This window comes from Anopheles coustani, chromosome 2 (assembly GCF_943734705.1).
Source record: "Anopheles coustani chromosome 2, idAnoCousDA_361_x.2, whole genome shotgun sequence".
NCBI lineage: Eukaryota > Metazoa > Arthropoda > Insecta > Diptera > Culicidae > Anopheles > Anopheles coustani.
Window position 1 is genome coordinate 38,151,550 of NC_071289.1, and position 18,472 is coordinate 38,170,021.

Consider the following 18,472-nt stretch of genomic DNA (forward strand, 5'->3'; position numbering starts at 1 on the left):
TAAAGTTAATACAATCGACAGCATGTTATCAGATGTTGGATTTAACGTGGTCAGTCAGTAACAGATATCGTCCAGCGTCTTCCGGAGCTGCTTGTTTTGCTCTCTGACTCGCGCTATCGGATTCCTCTCATTGCTTCTCTCGCCCTCAGAGAGAGAGAGAGGGCAGCCATCCTTAGCTCTCTCGGAAACCCTCGGCATTCGCGAGGTGTAACTGTCAGTTCAGTAGGAAAGAATGCGTTGGAAAGGCTGGAAGTGAGACTGCGTTTGTGGTGTTCAGTGTAATCGGTGGCGTTGTTTTTTCGTGTTTAGGTTGGACCGCATTTTAACACCTTGAATTAAATTATGTGTTTTACCTGCGTGACGCAATGGAACGGCTGCGTTCTGCGTGTTGTCTGTTGCGTTGTTGGTGCAATTGAACTCCGATTTTGTCGACGCAAACAAACGCCCCGAGGGTCACCAGCAAACAGCGAGGATCGTTTTGCTTGCGTAGAGAAAGTCACCTGTCAAAGTTCATCATTCCATCGATTCTTCTTCTCCATTCTATTTCATTCATATGGTGACCGTTTGTGTGGTTTTGGTTTTTCGTGAAACGGCGCCCGTGTGTTTCGGTAGTCGTGTGCGGCGCTCGTCGCTTGTGCGCGCGTGTGTGTGACACGTTTGGCTGTGCCGGTTGTTTTTGTTTTTTTTTTCGGACTTGGCGACGGCGCCGCTTTGCGTTTTCCTTCTTGTAGTGTCCAGTGTAGAGACGGAATGTTTTCCTTGAACCGCGAGTAGCTGACATTTTGCATCGGTCCCCAAACATGGGCTGTGTGTGCCGATCGCCACACAAAGGCGCGTCCACATTAATCCACACCGGGGAAGCCTTGGACGGCAATCCGGAGCGGTACCATCGATTGGACGCCCTCGGTTCGGTGGAAGGTTGTTTCCAGGTGCACGGGAATTTATCAGTTAATCTAGTTATTCTCGCGGTTTTCCTCGGTTCAATTGCGGTGCTGGTGATGAGCTGGATTCCTTTGTTGGCCCGGTTCCGTAAGACCGCGGTGTAAACTGACTCCGCGTATTGGTGACGCGATTAATTAGCATTCGCTGCACTCATTAGTAGTCAGACGCTACGTTACGTGTCATCAATTTCCACTCGTTCTAGCGAACGAAATCCGTGCCCATTTAAATGTGGGTTCTACGCCTAGAGTGGCTTTTAGAAAGTGTCCACCAACGGTGCTGAAAGCGGATTTCCCGTTCTAAATATTTAACTTTGTTTCATAGGAATACCTGCTGGTAAAAAAAGTGAAACTTTAACCACAAAATAGTGACGCGGTGTAGCACAAGTGAACCATAAGTGTAAAAAAAAATAAAAAAAAAAAGATATAAGCCACAACCACCATCCACGATGGCGCATCATCAAGGGCAAGAGGTTGGCGTACAGGATTTTGTGCTGCTCGACGCTGTCACGAAGGAAAAATTCATGGACAACCTTCAGCGCAGGTGAGATCATATTCCATTACTATCTCGTAATAAAGTTTAAATGAGTTTTAAACTTCTTGTGTTCTCAACGATCTTAAGCCAATTGAAGATCCATTTCACGGAAAGAAAATTTCTTGCGAAAATCTTTTAAGTTAGGAATCGGATTTATACACAACATTAAAAGTGTATGCTTAAATTAGCCTTAAGTTATTTAATGAATTTTTCATTATATAAAAAAAAAGATTTTATTGTATTGAATTGTTGTTAAATGTAAAAGAGTTTTCTGAAGTAAATATTTCATTTGTTTTATGCCAGACTAACTGTTTGCGATGTAGGAAGGCTAAATAAAATACAGACAATCGAATATTGTCATTAGCGCTGTAGGGGCCGATTGTTCATGGTTCACGAAACGGGCACTCAATCGGAAACGCTTAAAATGTTCGTGAAAAGTTATGCAAAATCTACTACATCCTATTTCACAAACAACCAACAACCGTGTAGAGTTTTAATTGAACGTGGTTTAAACTTTTTGGGCCGTAAGAGCAACAACATTAGTCACCGTTACTCGAGCGCAACATTAAACGAAAAGTTGTAGCTGAAAAACAAAAGCAGATTTCAGAAGTAAAGAACCGACAAGACGTGATAAACGTGTTGGGTGGTGGTATCTGTGGGATTTTAACGCTTTCCTCCCCCGCCCGTTTTCAACAGGAAGAAAAAAAAAGTTTTTCATCAGTCTCTATGATATGGAGGTCCACGCTCACAGTGGGGTTTACCATAAATTGTAAATATTTAATTACAACATGAAAAACAGCGAAATTAAAAGTAGCTATCAAACAGAAAACTGTTCTAGCTTGTGGGGTTTTCAAATAGTTAATTTTAGCTATTCATATTTGAGATAAACTGGAGCAAAAACACGAATAATGGTGTTTTTTTTATATGTTGACCTTTCAACAACATTATTTCATCTGTTCCGTAATTTAGTTTCCGCTTATTATTTCGTCAACATTTTATTTAATTTTATGAACAACAGCAAGACATGGTTAAAGCAATCATGTTTTATTCGATTAGAAATAGAGCTTAATGTACCATGTTGTTTTTTTATCAGGAATAATCTTATTTTAAGAATATGAAACGATTATAAACTGGGCGTAAATATTGAACGTCTTGAAAGGAGCGATGTTATGCCAAAAAGTGTGTCATCGTTTAGCGATAAGCACGGCTATGACTAACTAACCAGCTTTATTTGCATGAAACCAACCGGTCGTTCGGGGAACGATTAGTCACCGGTTTGTGCAGCAACAAGATCACGTCATCGTTGTGCATTGGAAAAAAGAAAACATAACAGAACTGATGCACGTTCAACACATTACAGCCCTGAGCTTTTTAATTGATGGAGCAAGGCGTTTCATTGGGGTATTCTTTTTTTTACACGCCGTGACTCCTCGCCGGTTTCTTGCATGATTGAAAGCGCAGGGCGTAAAGTCCCGTGCCGATAATGCCGATGTTGACTTAACCCTGATAACTTCGACGCGCTCCAAGCTTCGGCCCCATTGTAAGCTTCCGGCGGGCTGATAAAGCGGTAAGACATACTTTTAAAGTTATCTTTCCATCATCGTTTAAGCAAACGCAGGGCACTGCGGGGCCATTATGAACAAATTCGTCGGAAGAAATGAAGTGGCCTGGCCGGGTTTCATTCGGCAGCTGTTGTGCATTCCTCGGCCTCGGTTTGTGTGGAGCCGGTTCGCGGAGGGAAATTTGAGCGTACACTGATTTGGCATTCCACGTTTAGCATCCCATCGTTGCCAGCCTTGGAGATATTTATTTTGTCGGTTTCGCTTGCCTCCTCCTAGTACACCCTTTCGGTCAGGGGTTTTCCCGCCTTAAGGCCCTGTTGAAAGCAAGGGTTCAGCCGCGCATATTTGCGAGGGAAACCACAACATCGCACACTGAATGTTTACCGGGAAAATAAAACAAGCACAGCGCCAGAACTTTAACGACCGTTGTGTGCAGAAGGTGTTCGAGAAAACGTGCGGTACTTAAAGCACTTTGCACGGAGCGGGGGATGTTTACCATTTCGATCGACGACGTGCCCCTATCTTTCGCCCCGATTACTCTTTATCTGGAGTCCAGCAATGTTTTTTTTTCTTTTCTTGAAGCAGACGACTCTATTCTTTGTTTATTCGATCGGCTGATGGGTGGAGCCCACGGCAACTTGAAGGTAACGGTAGCGATTGGGTCTTACATCTTTTTATTTTTCCGTCCCTATATCGTTGACACTGTAGTGCAGTTGGTGGTTGCGCTATCTGGTGGATTCTATGTATTATGCTTTGGGGCTATGGGGATCCGATTTCATATCAAACATGAACATTGACAACATTGTGCATGTATACAACTAAGCTTTAAGCTATAGAAGCATGATACCAAAAGCGCGATCAATTAGACGCAATTTCGTAATGTTTATGGCTGCTGAACTGAAGAAATTTTATTTTTGCCCCTCGGGCAAAATGCTTCAGAGTTTAGAGAGTTTTACATTTTTTTATTTCTAATTACTATTCACCATTTTCGAAAGAGATTTCATAGAGACAATTGGTTAGTTTTTATTATTTTTTTTTTTATATGTGCTGATTTACAGCAATCCGTTTCAGTTCCGCTGAAATATGAAATACTTGCTCTTGCAAAACAATAACATGTTCTCTTCAATAGGAAAACTTTTTCATACACGCATAAAATAACATTCCAATCAAATGTTCGCATGCCCGACCTTTCTCGCAAATACTAAAATTTGCACAATTAAACTGAACCATAGAGGAAATGTTTTGCTTGTTTATAATTGATAGTATAGTATTGGATTGAAATCTGGTGACCTGGGAAGCAAACACGTCAAATTGGCCAATTAGAAGATATGTATCAAATACACAGTGTTAAAAGGTTATAAGCACCATATCATCTTTCCCCTCCATTTATTATATTTTCTTTTCGACGTCCGAGTTCGGTCTGGATGGAATAGGCGGAGATGTTGCCTTCAAAATTGTATTCCTCACGCTTGCCGGAAATTTCCAGCGTATGGAAGACAGATACTCATGTAGTGTTATTCTGAAAATTGTGCTGCTGCACGAACAATTTCATTTAGAATGTCGTAGCTGGTCTCATGCCGTTTATGGTTTTATTTGTGATTTAATAACTTTATTAGTAGAACGGTTTTTAATGGCCTGTTCCGACGGTACTTATGCTTACTCACCGCTTAAATACATGTTTGCCCAATCACTCGCCCAAAGCGTGGCTCCGAAGGGTCTTATCTTTGGTCGCCTTTTAAGTACGTACGGCTGGGCAATTGTTCGCTCGAATACGGGGCATTGCTGCACAGTGCTTCAGAGGTTTTCAGAGGTTTATGATTGATTGGACACCGCGAATCGAACGGGCGAGCAATTGTACGCCATTTTGCTTGCTATGCGCCAGCTCTTCGCCATCCCCGGCGAAGGGCGGCCGGGTGGGGACGGTGGCGTCGGTTGGACCTCGCAGGAGGGTGACGAAGATGCCGACGATGATGTCAGCCGTCGTGAAACCGCTTCAGCTGGTCGGTACAATGATGGACAACCGCGGGTTGCCGATGGTCCAGCGCGTCGTAAAGCTCTTGCCGCACTCCATGCTCCATCTTGGCCATTGTCATTGTATGGTGGGGTGTTGGTTCGGTGGTGGAACACCTTCAGGTTTCTTCAGTGGGCCAGGCGGAATTCGCCGCGAGTATGTCGCCTACGGGCGGGCGTGTTCGTTGATTTTGGATGGCTCAACCGCAGCATACACGGTGGAACGGGGCTGGGGGTTGCGTTGGGGAGGGACCATTGACGCATGGCGGTGTGTGTGTGTGTGTGAAACGAGGCCAGACATTTCTTGCAGGTCACTATGCTATTCCATCGTGCCTTGGTAGCTTTGAGGTTATAATCCGGATCGTCCTGTGCTCCAATGATGTAACTTTTTCGGTTTTGTTTTGTGCAAAACCCTTTCTTTCAGCAAAGTAGAGTGTATTCGGAAACGTACTTCAATGCTCATAATGTAAACGAAACACTCGGGAGATTGATATGATCCAACGGTAACGTTGGGCCGATCCTCTAGGCTCGTTTCGTAAATATACAAGGAAATGGTTGCAATAAAATAATTTCAAAAAAGGAGCGAAATACAAAAATTTAATACAACTGATTTGAGACAAGAAATAAACTAGCTATTTCAGCGTTCTATTTTCTCAAAAATAAATAACAAACAAGAATTAACGTGCCTGAGATTTTTCAGATTTTTAACGGCCCTATCCCACGGGATGCTTTTAATTTGGATGACTTTGTTTTCTTCGTACATTTATCCATCACTTTCCTAGAAGCTGCTTGCAATGAGAATGACCGCGTCAGATTGAGATTTTTCATAAAAAAAGAATATAAAATAACTTCCTGCGACAAAAAATGTAAATGGCGGAAAAGTTTGTGCGTGTATAAAAAAGCCACAAAAACGAAATACAATCCGAAAAGCAGGATTAAAACGAATATTCCATTTAGTCCATTTCCATTAGCGTTTTAAGCAACTTGTTGAAAAGTTTGCAGTTTTTCCATTTTCGAACGGTACAAAGCGAGGAAAGTTTTTTTAGTTAAAACACTACTGTTGCCTTAAATGAAGAAAAATTGTAAATGTAAAGGAACTCGTTTTGATTTCGCTCTTCATCCAATAACTCATTTAAAATGTATGGTTTTGTGAAAAAGAATGCTCAAATCCTTAAACGGAATCATATTTTTTGTAGGGAAACAATTCCATAAAATACCTGCAATTGATCCGGTAAGGTTTCATTTTCAATTCATGAGAGCTGCTTAACAACTTCTCAGAAAATCCCTCCAACAGACACCCATGCGCCCGGGCATCAAACCAACCTCTCAACGACGGTTAGGTGGAGGCTCTGATGTATTTCACCTCATCATCTTGGAGCCAGTTCCGCTCGGTTCGCTTCCGGAGCATTTAGTAGTGCGTAAACTGATAATCACACAATGATGCATATTAGCGATTTACAGGAAACCGGAATGATCTGCTGTGGGAAAACGGTGAGAAGATCAAAGAAAGATAATAACAAATAACATTTGGCCCCGAGGCGAATCCAGGGCCAGAGTTCCTCGGCAAGCAATGAGGAGGAAAAATTCTTTGGAAAGCGCAATGAAACGTCTAGCTGTAGGCTAAAACCGATGAGCACCGAGGTTTTGCAGCAAGCAGAAGCAGATTAAATCGAATGTTCTGAATCGAATTTCACGATAGCTGAATTTTTGTCGGGCGACAGTAAGAAGTTTTAATTAAAATGAACGATTTGCTGTTGCTGAAGTTTTCATTAAAATGAACGATTTGCTGTTGCGTTTTGGCGAAAAAAAATTAACTATGATTTTTTTATGGACAGCAGCGATGTGGCACAAGTTTAGGAATGTTGTTAATCCTGGCTTAGCTATTTAAATTTGTATCAGCAATAAAACAAGATTCAGCTACATATATATGACGCAGTGGTGAGCAATAATAACTTTTTTGAAACAGAGTTTTATGATTTATTTACTAACACACAAAATGAGTTATTAGTCATCACTATGAGTTGAATTTAAAAAAGAGATTCCAATCTCGAAAGAGTGTAAAGGAAAGTAAAATATTTTCTTGTTAGCAAAGAGATTTTGAATTCCACGAAAGACACAGACACAAAACAGAGATTCAAACCAATTCGATTCTTTCTTACGACTCGATTCTCTTTGGTGACCTGGTACTCCCAAATACAGATTTTGTATCCTACAACACAACGAAAATGAAAGAGAGTTGTTAGTTGTAGTAGCGAATTGAATCCTGAAGAGCGAATTGAATCCAAACGGCGCACCAAATCGTACAAACTAAACTCAAATTCCAGACAGAGACTATAATATCCTCCTCGGAATTTAATCTCTCTGTCAGAGATAATTGTTCAATTTATAAGTTAGATTACGTACGAGAGCACTAACTACCCATGTACAGAAAGGGAAAAAGTCTAGTAAGACCGTAACGGCCAGGTATGAGCAAGGCGGTCGTTACGCCAAGAAAAAGAAGAAGAAGAAGCAAGATTCTATTCTACTCAGTGGCTCATTATTGCTCTGTAAGGACAGCACTAACTAGAGGTAGGTCTGTAATTGCAATCTGTTATTTTCTGTTGCGTGAATCAAGGCTCAATTGGTCACTAATTGCAAGGTTGAACTTTATTTTTATTTTAACAAGAACTAAAACCTGTCGTTTTGGACGAAAGCATCAGGGTGAAAAGTGATTCAACTTTTCCCAGTCGATGATAACGATGTGGAAGAGTCACTGAAAATACTTACTCCATTGACGTGAACGCATCGCTTGCTGTAAGGCGTGTCTATGACCACGTGTGCGAACGTGTACGACATTGCATTTGAAAAAGCAAAGTTGTTCGAGCAAAAAGCCAATCTCATCTTGACATCGGGCTGAAAATGACAACCGCTGTAATTGTGTCAGTCCCGCGGGAGGAATTTACCGACGATACGCAAGATTATTCCGACCGTCCAAGGGATAATGCCATTGCGCATGATGGCATACGTCACCGACCGGCAGTCGGATTGAATATTTTAATTAGAATCAGCTGGCAGGGAGGGCATTTCCGCCGGCGATGATGCACAACGGAACCGAAACTCATCCGTTGGCTCGCGTAACTTCCATAACAAGTTGATATCAATTTATGCGAAAGCTCAAACGAGCGAGAAACGCTAGCTGGGCGAGGGGTGGTGGGTAAAGGTGGACGAAACGAAAGTGAAATGGCTATCAGTGGACTGCTGTACAGCGGCCATATTTCTATTCCTATGCGGAGGCTTTAGCATTTTTTTTCATTTCTTCTTTTTCTCGTGCCAATGACGTCACCCAAACCCATCATACGCGCTGGTTAAGTCATAAGCTTTCATCAGGGGAGTGAGCGAATGATAAGTTTGAAAACAACACCACAACACCATCTAATCAGCTTCCGTTTTCCTATGTTTCTTTTTTTTTTTTTTTTGCTTTTGTTCCGTCCCACTTGCTTACCTTTTGGGCAGATTTCAGGCGGGCAAAATCTACACATACATCGGCGAGGTGTGCATCTCGGTGAACCCCTACCGGGAGATGAACATCTACGGGCCGGAGTACGTCAGCCGGTACAAGGGGCGGGAGCTGTTCGAAAATGCGCCCCACATCTTCGCCATCGCGGACGCGGCCTACCGGGTGCTGAAGCAGCGGAACAACGACACCTGCATCATGATATCGGGCGAATCGGGCGCCGGCAAGACGGAGGCGTCGAAGATTATCATGAAGTACATCGCGGCCGTGACGAACCAGGGCAAGCAGGGCGACATTGAACGGTAAGCGAGCGGACGAGAGAGAGAGAGAGAGAGAACCCGGCAGAGTTTTGGAAAATCCATGCTGTGTGATTACCTGCCTGCATAGTGTTGAACACATAAAACGCGGAACATTCGGAGTGGAAAATGTCCTTATAACACCGAACACCGTTTTCATACCAGTCAATCGAGTAATCTATCGTTAACTATGGCAGTTGGCAAACCAAGCACCGTTTATCCGAGCTTTTGTAGGTCCTCGGCGTCCGTTGTTTCGAAATACTCTCTAAGGGAGGGGTTAATAAAGGAAAATGCTTTTTCCGGTATTTTTGCTCTTTACCGTTGTTTACAACAGAACCGTGCGGTAGAGAGCACCACTTAAATCGCAGTTTGCTAGTTCGTGAAAAGATAAAACCAACTTCCGGAGCTTAATTCAATTTTAATTCAGCAAATATCCTGTCGGGGTTGTTCCACCGTGAATCCCCAGCATAAAGTTGAAGAGATTTTAAGTTTTATTTAATTTTTCCGATTATCATATTATGTTTGCCAATGTGCACTTTCGAAAAACAAACATATTTTTCCTATCATGTGCTATGCATGTAAGTGGGAAATTTTAAGTATTCGAGCGGGCCATGAATGTATTTTTTTATAATCCAATATAAAAACAGCAGCTGATTATGTATTCTAGCTGAATTTAATTCATTGCCTTTCTGCCGCCGTTTCAAACTCGATCAAATACTCACGGTAGGCTGGTAGCTCTACACAGAAAAGTTTCACCTCTTTACACACTTTGCTTCAACACAGTAGAGTAAAAATCAAGTTGACTTTTCATGTTTCTTTTCGGCTTACGGCCTCTCGCCGCATTCTCCCCCTGCGCCGGTTGACACATGTTTTCCTTCGTGTTATCTACTCAAAAGCAGTAGCAGCAGCACTCGGTGAAAATCACGTAAACCGTCTTATAAGATAATTCGATAACACTTCCGGCGCTATAGGATGTTTGGACTCAATCGAATAGACTTTGAAAGCCTTTGGTGAAGATTATAGATTACATTACCCTGGTTTTGCTAATCGATTTAATGGCTTTAAAGTGGAAATGGACAATATACAACGGACGGAATGTTTTTCGCTAAGGATGCTGCGAAGCGTGCCTCTTTAACAGACAGGTTCAAAACTTCTCCGAGCAGCGTAAATGCTTTGAAAGTATTTAATTTCTTACATACTTAACTAAGAAGAAGAACTTAACTTCCCACGAGTTTAAAAATGTCGATAGGCTTGGGCACACCTGATGGTTTTTTTGGAGATCACAACTTATAAGCACACGCGGGACAGAAAACCTTTTTTTGGTTGAGTGAACTTTGCTTGTTTTTAATAAGGCATTATCAGAATTAATACATTAATTCAACAATCATATTTCTTTCCTTTAAAGTTCAAGGACATTAGCCATGTTTTTGATGGTGAACGTTCAAAGAACGGCGTTTGAGAGTGAATTTAAAAACAAATGAATAATGCAAAAATGAATCAAAACTGCACAAAATCGCTTGAAATACGAATATAATAACCAAAAGTCTCGAAGACGTACCTGTTTGGGCTTGCGGTAGGGGCTAAAGATAATTTTTTAGATAATTAAAAAGATAATTCCACTAGCTTCGATTCTGATGACTTATTGTAATTTTGAAATGATTTTTAATTGTTTTTTTCTAAATTCTTTATTTGATGAGAATTTAGTTTTGCGACCATCAGCTACAAAAAAGTGGTCCTAGTTTTGTTTCGCTTGCTGCCTTAACCCGCATGGATTCATTCCTGTTTTTTGCGCAAATGTTAATTTGTAAGCGTCCTCACACAAGAATCTGCGGGCGTGTTTCATATGAGGGGCAAAAGTAATCTAAAACTTCTATGTATTCTTGCGACGGAATCCAAATAAAACATTAAATTAATAAAGAACAGGGGATGTTCTTTCTCTTGAATTGAGGATTGTCATGTGCTTGTCCAAATTCCATTCGATGTTGAAAGGAATTACCCAAAGCAATTTAGCCGCTCGGCATTTTGTCCTCCCAAGACTTTGTCCAAATTACTCGATATATTTTTTCCATAAAAATTACCATTTACTACGGCAGGACAAATGGGAAAAAAGAGAGCCGAGCCCGAGAATGTGATTTGATAATAGCTTTTTATCTTTCTTTGCACGTGCCTTGCACATCCAGCGTAAAGAATGTGCTTATCAAGAGCAATGCGATCCTGGAATGCTTCGGCAACGCCAAAACGAACCGCAACGACAACAGCAGCCGCTTCGGCAAGTACATGGACATCGAGTTCGACTACAAGGGCGACCCGGTCGGTGGCATCATAACGAACTATTTGCTGGAAAAATCGCGCGTCATCCAGCAGCAGACTGGCGAACGGAATTTCCACTGTTTCTATCAGGTAAGGCCGCGATATTTGTTTTTGCCCGTTTAGTTTTCAACAATTTCGATAGGGGTTTCAATTATATTCCATCATCCCTTGCAGTTATTACGCGGCGGATCGAACAACGAGCTGCAGCAGTACAATCTGACGCGGGATCCGGCAACCTATCACTACACCAACCAGGGCAGCACGGAAACTCTTTCGGAAAAATCGGACTACCGGGCGACGACGGCCGGCCTGCAGGCCCTCGGGTTCAGTGGCGACGAGATTTCGATGGTTTGGCGAACGGTGGCGGCTATTTTGCACCTGGGAAATATTGAGTTTCGAAGTAATTATATTTCCACCCAACGATGAGTTTTACTTTACGCTTCAGAACGGACGCTTGAGAACGAACGCTTCAGAATGGACGCTTCAGAATGGACGCTTCTGAACGGACGCTTTAGAACGGACTGGTTGTTGGCATTTTTCAAACTAATTCCCCGTTTTGTATCCTTTTGCGTTTTGCAGTGCAAGATGAAAAGATCGCCGTTGCGAATGGCAAAACGCTGGCAAACGTTGCCAAGCTGCTCCAGGTGACCGAGGGAGAAATGCGTACCGCGCTAACGGAGCGGGTGATTGCGGCACGCGGTGAAATCATGACCAAGAGCCACGACACGGTGCAGGCCGAGTACGGACGCGATGCGCTAGCGAAAGCCATCTATGACCGTATGTTCACCTGGATCATCCAGCGCATCAATAAGGCCATCCTGGTGCCCGGCAGTGCGACGGTGAAGCGCTACAACAAAGTGATAGGTGTGCTGGATATCTACGGCTTTGAAATATTTGACCGGAACAGCTTCGAGCAGTTTTGCATCAATTACTGTAACGAGAAGCTGCAGCAGCTGTTCATCGAGCTGGTACTAAAGCAGGAGCAGGAAGAGTACAACCGGGAGGGCATCGAGTGGACCAACATCGAGTATTTCAATAACCAGGTGAACATGTTGTATCGCTGTGAAGCGTACGTTCGTTTCACTCGGTTACTAACTCCAAATAAATTACACTTCCTACTATCCTTCTGCTTTGAAGAGTGACTCGTATAGTCTTTGGTTTGGCGTAAGTAGGGATTAAATCGGGTACAAAACAACATCGATACTCAACATTCTGTGGTTTAATGCTTGCACAGGATGCTCGGCTTCTTCAGTATAAATTGGTATTGGGGCATCCGCTTGTACGTTCTCCACACTCAGCTGTTGAGAATTCTCTCAAACAATTTTTCGTTTTCAAAAATGATCTTTGTTGGCAATTCAGCAAACGTTCATTTCTATTGGTCCACTAGAATTGGTAGGAGCCCCTCGATTGAGTGTTCTGTTATGTGTGTTTACTTGCACCAAATAGACATATATCTCTTTCTTCGCCCTCTTGGCTGTGGATTATTTATAATACTACAAAAATTAAATAATTCAAAGTTGTCTACACTTCCTGGCTTCTCGACCAGTGCTAAACTGAATGTTGTATGTTTTACGCTATTACTTGTGTTGCGACGATCGTTCGACACCCCAGGAATGAGTGTTCCTACCCGATCGGGATCCTGCACCGTATAAAAGGGAAAGGCAGGGTCTCAATCGGGTAGTAGCGGAATAGACGTACAAGTGATTAGTGGAGTGAAAGTAAAGTGAGTAACGAAACACCGAATTAGAAGGACAGAGGGGGAGAGGAGTAAGTAGGAGTATTAAGGGAGGAATAAGGGAAAGGAAAATATATTCAAACAATAAACTAGTTTCAGAACCCTTGTACCCTGCCCCCTGTGCCCTGGGCCTAGTTATCGAAAACATCCCAACAACTTGCAATATGCTATTGCCAAAACTTTTATCAGTATGATTTTTGGCATGTATCAAAAATGTTATAATATTTCGTCTTAATTGATTTTAACTCATTATCTGTGATCAGTATTCCATGACGGTTTGTTTAATTCAAAACCGAATGGGTATCGTTTACAAAAAAAAATATCAAAAAACCGTAATGAGATCGGTAGAACATTCTCCCAGTGTTGATTACAAATTTGTAAAATTTGCTTCGTGCACGGATTTACCCTGCAGGGCAAAAACAAATACTACGATACGATCAACGATACTACGCGAGATTGAAATTTGAAACTATCTTGCCTTGTTTTTGCGTCGTTAAGCTTCATACAGCGCAGAGTCAATTATGCTCAACACGAGCGAAAATGCCTCTCTTCATGTTAAAATTGAAGCAATTAGTGCACATTGAAACCCATTTTCAATTCATGTAAAAATTGAGTTTAATTGGTGCGTGTTTTGTAAAAGAAAAAGATAGTGAAATGCATCCTTAGCATCCATGCTATACAGTATGCAGTATGTTTCAGCTTTCGCTTATCAATTTAATGATATCGGTCCAACAGTACATCTAGGAAATGTTCGGATTAATTTCCTCTCCATGTCCGCCCTTCGACAAAAAAGTCGGATAATTATATTGTTGGTCTATTGATCTCCAAAAATATGACAGTTTAATGTTTCAATGTTGACGTTTCAATCAACTGAGTTTAATATTACTTAAAAATGACACTGTTGTTCCCAAAAGCCTTTAAAAATGGTTTATTGTGATATCTTGAAAATTTAATGAGAATTATTGACTTGTTCCTAACGATGTTCTTTTATTTTACACCATCTTTCAGATCATTTGTGCCTTGGTTGAGCAACCGGACAAAGGTGTAATTGCTATCATGAATGAGGCGTGTTTGAATGTGGGAAAAATTACCGACGAAATGCTGCTGGACGATATGGATAAGAAATTGTCGCACCATCCGCACTACAGCAGCCGTCAGCTGAAGCCGATGGACAAGGAACTGCGCCACCGGGAAGACTTCCGTATAACGCACTACGCCGGCGACGTAATCTACTCCATCGGTGGGTTCATCGAGAAGAACAGGGACACGCTGTTCCAGGACTTTAAGCGTCTGCTGTACCGCTCGCATGATCCGCTAGTAAGCGCCATGTGGCCCGAAGGTGCGCAGGACATCGCGAAAACTACCAAGCGACCGCTTACGGCCGGTACGCTGTTCCAAAAGTCAATGGCCGAGCTGGTGGCGACGCTGTTGCGCAAGGAGCCACTGTACGTACGCTGCATCAAGCCGAACGACATCAAGAGCCCAACCGTGTTCGACGAGATTCGGGTGGAACATCAGGTACGCTACCTGGGCCTGCTGGAGAACGTGCGGGTGCGTCGGGCCGGTTTTGTCCATCGCCAGCGGTACGATAAGTTCCTTCTGCGCTACAAGATGATCTCGCAGTACACGTGGCCCAACTTCCGCGGCGGCAACGAGCGCGATGGTGTGAAGGTGCTGATGAACGAGAAAAACTTCAGCCACGACGTGCGGTTCGGCCGAACGAAGATCTTCATCCGTTCGCCGCAAACGCTGTTTGCGCTCGAGCAGCAACGGAACGACATGATACCGCACATCGTGACGCTGCTGCAGAAGCAGGTGCGAGGCTGGATCGCCCGGCAGCGGTACAAGAAGATGAAGGCGGCCATCGTCATCATGCGCCACTACCGCAAGTACAAGCTGAAGAGCTACGTGCAGGACCTGGCGATCCGGTTCCGGAATGCGCGCACCCTGCGCGATTTCGGTAAGGGCATACAGTGGCCCCAGCCCCCGCTTGTCGGTCGGCAAGCGGAGCGGCAGCTGCGGATGCTGTTCTCCCGCTGGCGCGCCGCCATGATCCTGCGCAAGTATCCGCGCGAAGAGTGGCCCCAGCTGCGGCTGCAGATCATTGCCGCCAGTGCGTTTCGCAAGCGGCGCAAGTTCTGGGGTCACGATCGCAAGTGGCTTGGCAATTACCTGTCAATCGTGGCGGAAAACAGCAACTACTCGTCGTACAATGCAAGCGTGCGCAATATCAAGAATACGGATCACTTCGATGTGGTCGTATTTTCGGCGTTCATCAAGAAGTTCAACAAGTGCAACAAATCCGCCGATCGTGCAATCATCGTGACCGATAGTGCTATTTACAAGCTTGACGGTGCGAAAAACAAGTTCCGCAATATGAAGCGCTCGGTTGCCATCAAGGAGGTAAGCAAGCAGAAGCCCACACGGTAGTGTTTTGTTTGGGTTTGACTAACGGAAAATCGAAAACCTTTCCCCTCCCTCTCAGATAACATCGATCAGCGTCAGTCCGGGGCGTGATCAGCTAGCAGTATTCCATTCGCATCATAATAACGACTTGATCGTGGCCCTACAAGGAGAACACCAGCAGTTGAAGGAGGATCGCATCGGGGAGCTAGTGGCACACGTTGTCCGGCGATACTTTACGTAGGTTTTAAACATAAGCAAAACTTAGTTGACCGATTATTATCGACATGCTGATATAATGATTTCAAACAACTCATATTTTACGATATTTAATATTTTAATCGCTTTTAATAATTTTAATCGCTACAACCACATGTTGACAATCTTTTATTGCAGTCTCTGCCAGCAGGAGCTTCCGGTGAACGTGGCATCAACTTTCCCACTTCGTTTGGGCAACAAATCCCGCTCGCTCAACGTCGAGGCGGCCGTTGGACAGGTGATTCCCGAGTTCACGCATGCCGGCACGTTTATCGTCTACAAGGTCCCTCCGGCGTACGCTAGCCCGCTGGACCAGACGGAACAGCAGGCAGCGCCAAACACGTTATCACAGCGATATTAGCAGGATTAGGTAGCAAGAAACATTCGACCAGCTGAAGTGTGCCATTAACGAAACAGAAGATAACCTACAGAAATTAAACCTAAACAGTACTTCGGAGGATTGCGTGACACAAGATTTACAACGCACGGATTTCACAACAACACACATGAAAAAACAAACAAAACGAACAAAAATGGTTGCAAAAAGGGAACATTAACATATGGTAACAATTCAATGTGATAACTCAGCAGTACTATTGAGAGGTTTTTCCATGCGGATAACCAAGGCGTAACAAGAAACCACTTTAAGGAGACAAATACGGGGTAGAAGACAGGCCGAATTACATAAATGGTGAAATACGTTCACTTATTTTTAATTAGTTATCATTTTTATTGTGTATAGAAAGTAGAACTAGGCCGTTCTAAAAGAATGCCTTAGAGGAGGATTAGTTTGTTCTTTTTTGTATGTTTGTGTACTTAACTTGACGAAAGACTGTATGCATCTGTAAAATGCATACTTTCCACGAGGAGAGGGAGGAATGAATGTGCCTTTTTAGCATTTTGCTCGGACGAAATAAAAAAAAAATACAGTTTTAACAAATCCCCAGTGTAATGTGATGGTCAAACTACGCATCACGTACATAACATTCCTTTCGCATTCCGAATCGACTTACATCTTTGTAACAATATAATATCATCGACGGGCATGAACGAGAAACTCGTACAGGTACTCTTTGAAACGAAATCAAACCTTTTTTCATTGATGTTTTACGTAATTGTTGATCCGCGTGTGATCAGCGAAATTAGCATTTTTTATTTATATTTTTCTATTCTTGTTGTGGTGTTCAAGGCAGAGGCATTGCCATTGCTTTGATATTGCCAATAATTGTAATAATGTTGTAATAAGACCCAGTTACCCAGAATTGTGGATTACTACGTGTAACTTATGTGGTAAGAAAATATAAGCATTCTTGGATGAAAAAGCATGTATAGCAAAGATATTTTAGAATATTTGTTGAAAAACATTTAACTTTATTCGCTTAAGGAACAAATTTGCCAGCGCTAAACTTCAAATGAAATCTACAACTCATAAGTTTCGATTAAACCTGTTTTTAGCCGGCATGGATCTACATGGTTATTTAAAGTAGAAGGTAGCAAATTCTATACGTATGAAAGGAAAAACTGCTGGAGATCCTTCAAATTTGGTCATACTGTGTGGTCTCGACTGTGAATGACGGTATGTTCAGTTTGTACCGGTGGAACCAAATCCGCCTGCACCACGCTCGGTGTCGCTGAGGGTCGGAAGCTCTTCCAAATCCGGATAAGCGATTTTTTCGCAAATGAACTGCGCGATACGATCGCCTTTCTTTACCTCGAACTCCGTCTCGGAGTGGTTGAACAGAACTACTCCTACGTTTCCCCGGTAGTCTTCGTCGACCACACCGGCACCGACATCGATGAAATTCTTGACGGCCAAGCCGGATCGTGGCGCTACTCGACCGTAACAACCTTCCGGCACCTGCACTTGGATGTCGGTCATCACCAGCTGTTTTCCGCGAGCGGGAACGGTGTAGTCATAGGCACTGTGCCGAATAGTAAAGTTATACGGGTTAGTAACCCCTTGGAATGGTATCGGTACTTCTCATCTTACCTCTTCAAATCGAATCCTGCCGCTTTTGCTGATCCTTTGGATGGAGCGAATGCATTTTCTGAAAGCTTCGCAAATTTGAGCACACACTTTGATTCAGGCATAGTTTTTTGGGTGATACACGTTGAAAATTGTCTGAACAACACGAGCGATCCTTGCGCGTTTGTCGATCGAGAGCGCGGGAAAAATAATCGCATTTCAGCTTTTGACATAACGAACCTGACAGCAGAGCTGACATTTTGCCAAGGTTATTTATTCAAGCTTCAAACACCCTGGTTGTAATTGAAAATAATGCTCGAAATAATAAAAAAAATAGCCACTTTCAAATGTACAGACTAATTTGAATGATAAGACAAAACAGTTTTCAATAGTCTACATTGGTCCAGCTTGTAAGTTTTTTATTTAGAAAAAATACTTGTGTGAGAAAACCAAGGCGTCTTAATATAGTCCAGGTAAGCTAGTTAGCAAAATTCAAAACTTAACGAAAGTTATTTGCTATACGTTACGAATATATTTAAACATAACGTTCTGCAAATAATATTACAATAAATATATTACTGAATAAACACCGAATATGCAATAATATACGTGTAAGTCTAACATTATTATCACTAACAATGCCTCGAACTTACGAAATATTTTGATTCTTTGTTGAATCTGAAAATAGATTATTTATTGGGGTATGACGGACGTTCGAATCCCAACCGAGACCGAACCCTCACCTATACGAGAGGACTGACTATCCACGTAATCACAGGGTAAAAGTCTTGTAAGCCCGTCATGGGGCAGGTATGACCAAAAAGGTCGTTTACGCCAAGAAGAAGAAGAAGAAGAAGGAGAATAATAAGAAGAGAAGAATATAATTAAATCTATTGTGAAATAAATAGGAGGGGGGTCCGCGACAGCCGAGCGGTAGCGCCGGTTAGAAAATCGGCCCAAGAGCGG

General features: G+C 42.7%; 2 protein-coding genes across 2 annotated transcripts; one reads left to right on the forward strand and one right to left on the reverse strand.

Moving 5' to 3' along the window:
* The first annotated feature begins 230 nt into the window (after positions 1-230).
* Positions 231-16,481, forward strand: LOC131267612 (unconventional myosin ID). The gene is made up of 9 exons (XM_058270530.1): positions 231-309; positions 1,264-1,482; positions 8,538-8,840; positions 11,015-11,234; positions 11,319-11,544; positions 11,724-12,187; positions 13,888-15,282; positions 15,365-15,522; positions 15,679-16,481. Exons 2-9 carry the CDS (start codon positions 1,388-1,390, stop codon positions 15,899-15,901), a joined length of 3,084 nt encoding a protein of 1,027 aa, XP_058126513.1. The 5' UTR covers positions 231-309; positions 1,264-1,387; the 3' UTR covers positions 15,902-16,481.
* Positions 16,482-16,890: 409 nt separating this feature from the next.
* On the reverse strand, positions 16,891-17,716 carry LOC131267613 (deoxyuridine 5'-triphosphate nucleotidohydrolase). The gene is made up of 2 exons (XM_058270531.1): positions 17,531-17,716; positions 16,891-17,462 (listed from the first exon to the last, which is right to left on the reverse strand). Exons 1-2 carry the CDS (start codon positions 17,629-17,631, stop codon positions 17,123-17,125), a joined length of 441 nt encoding a protein of 146 aa, XP_058126514.1. The 5' UTR covers positions 17,632-17,716; the 3' UTR covers positions 16,891-17,122.
* Positions 17,717-18,472: the final 756 nt, after the last annotated feature.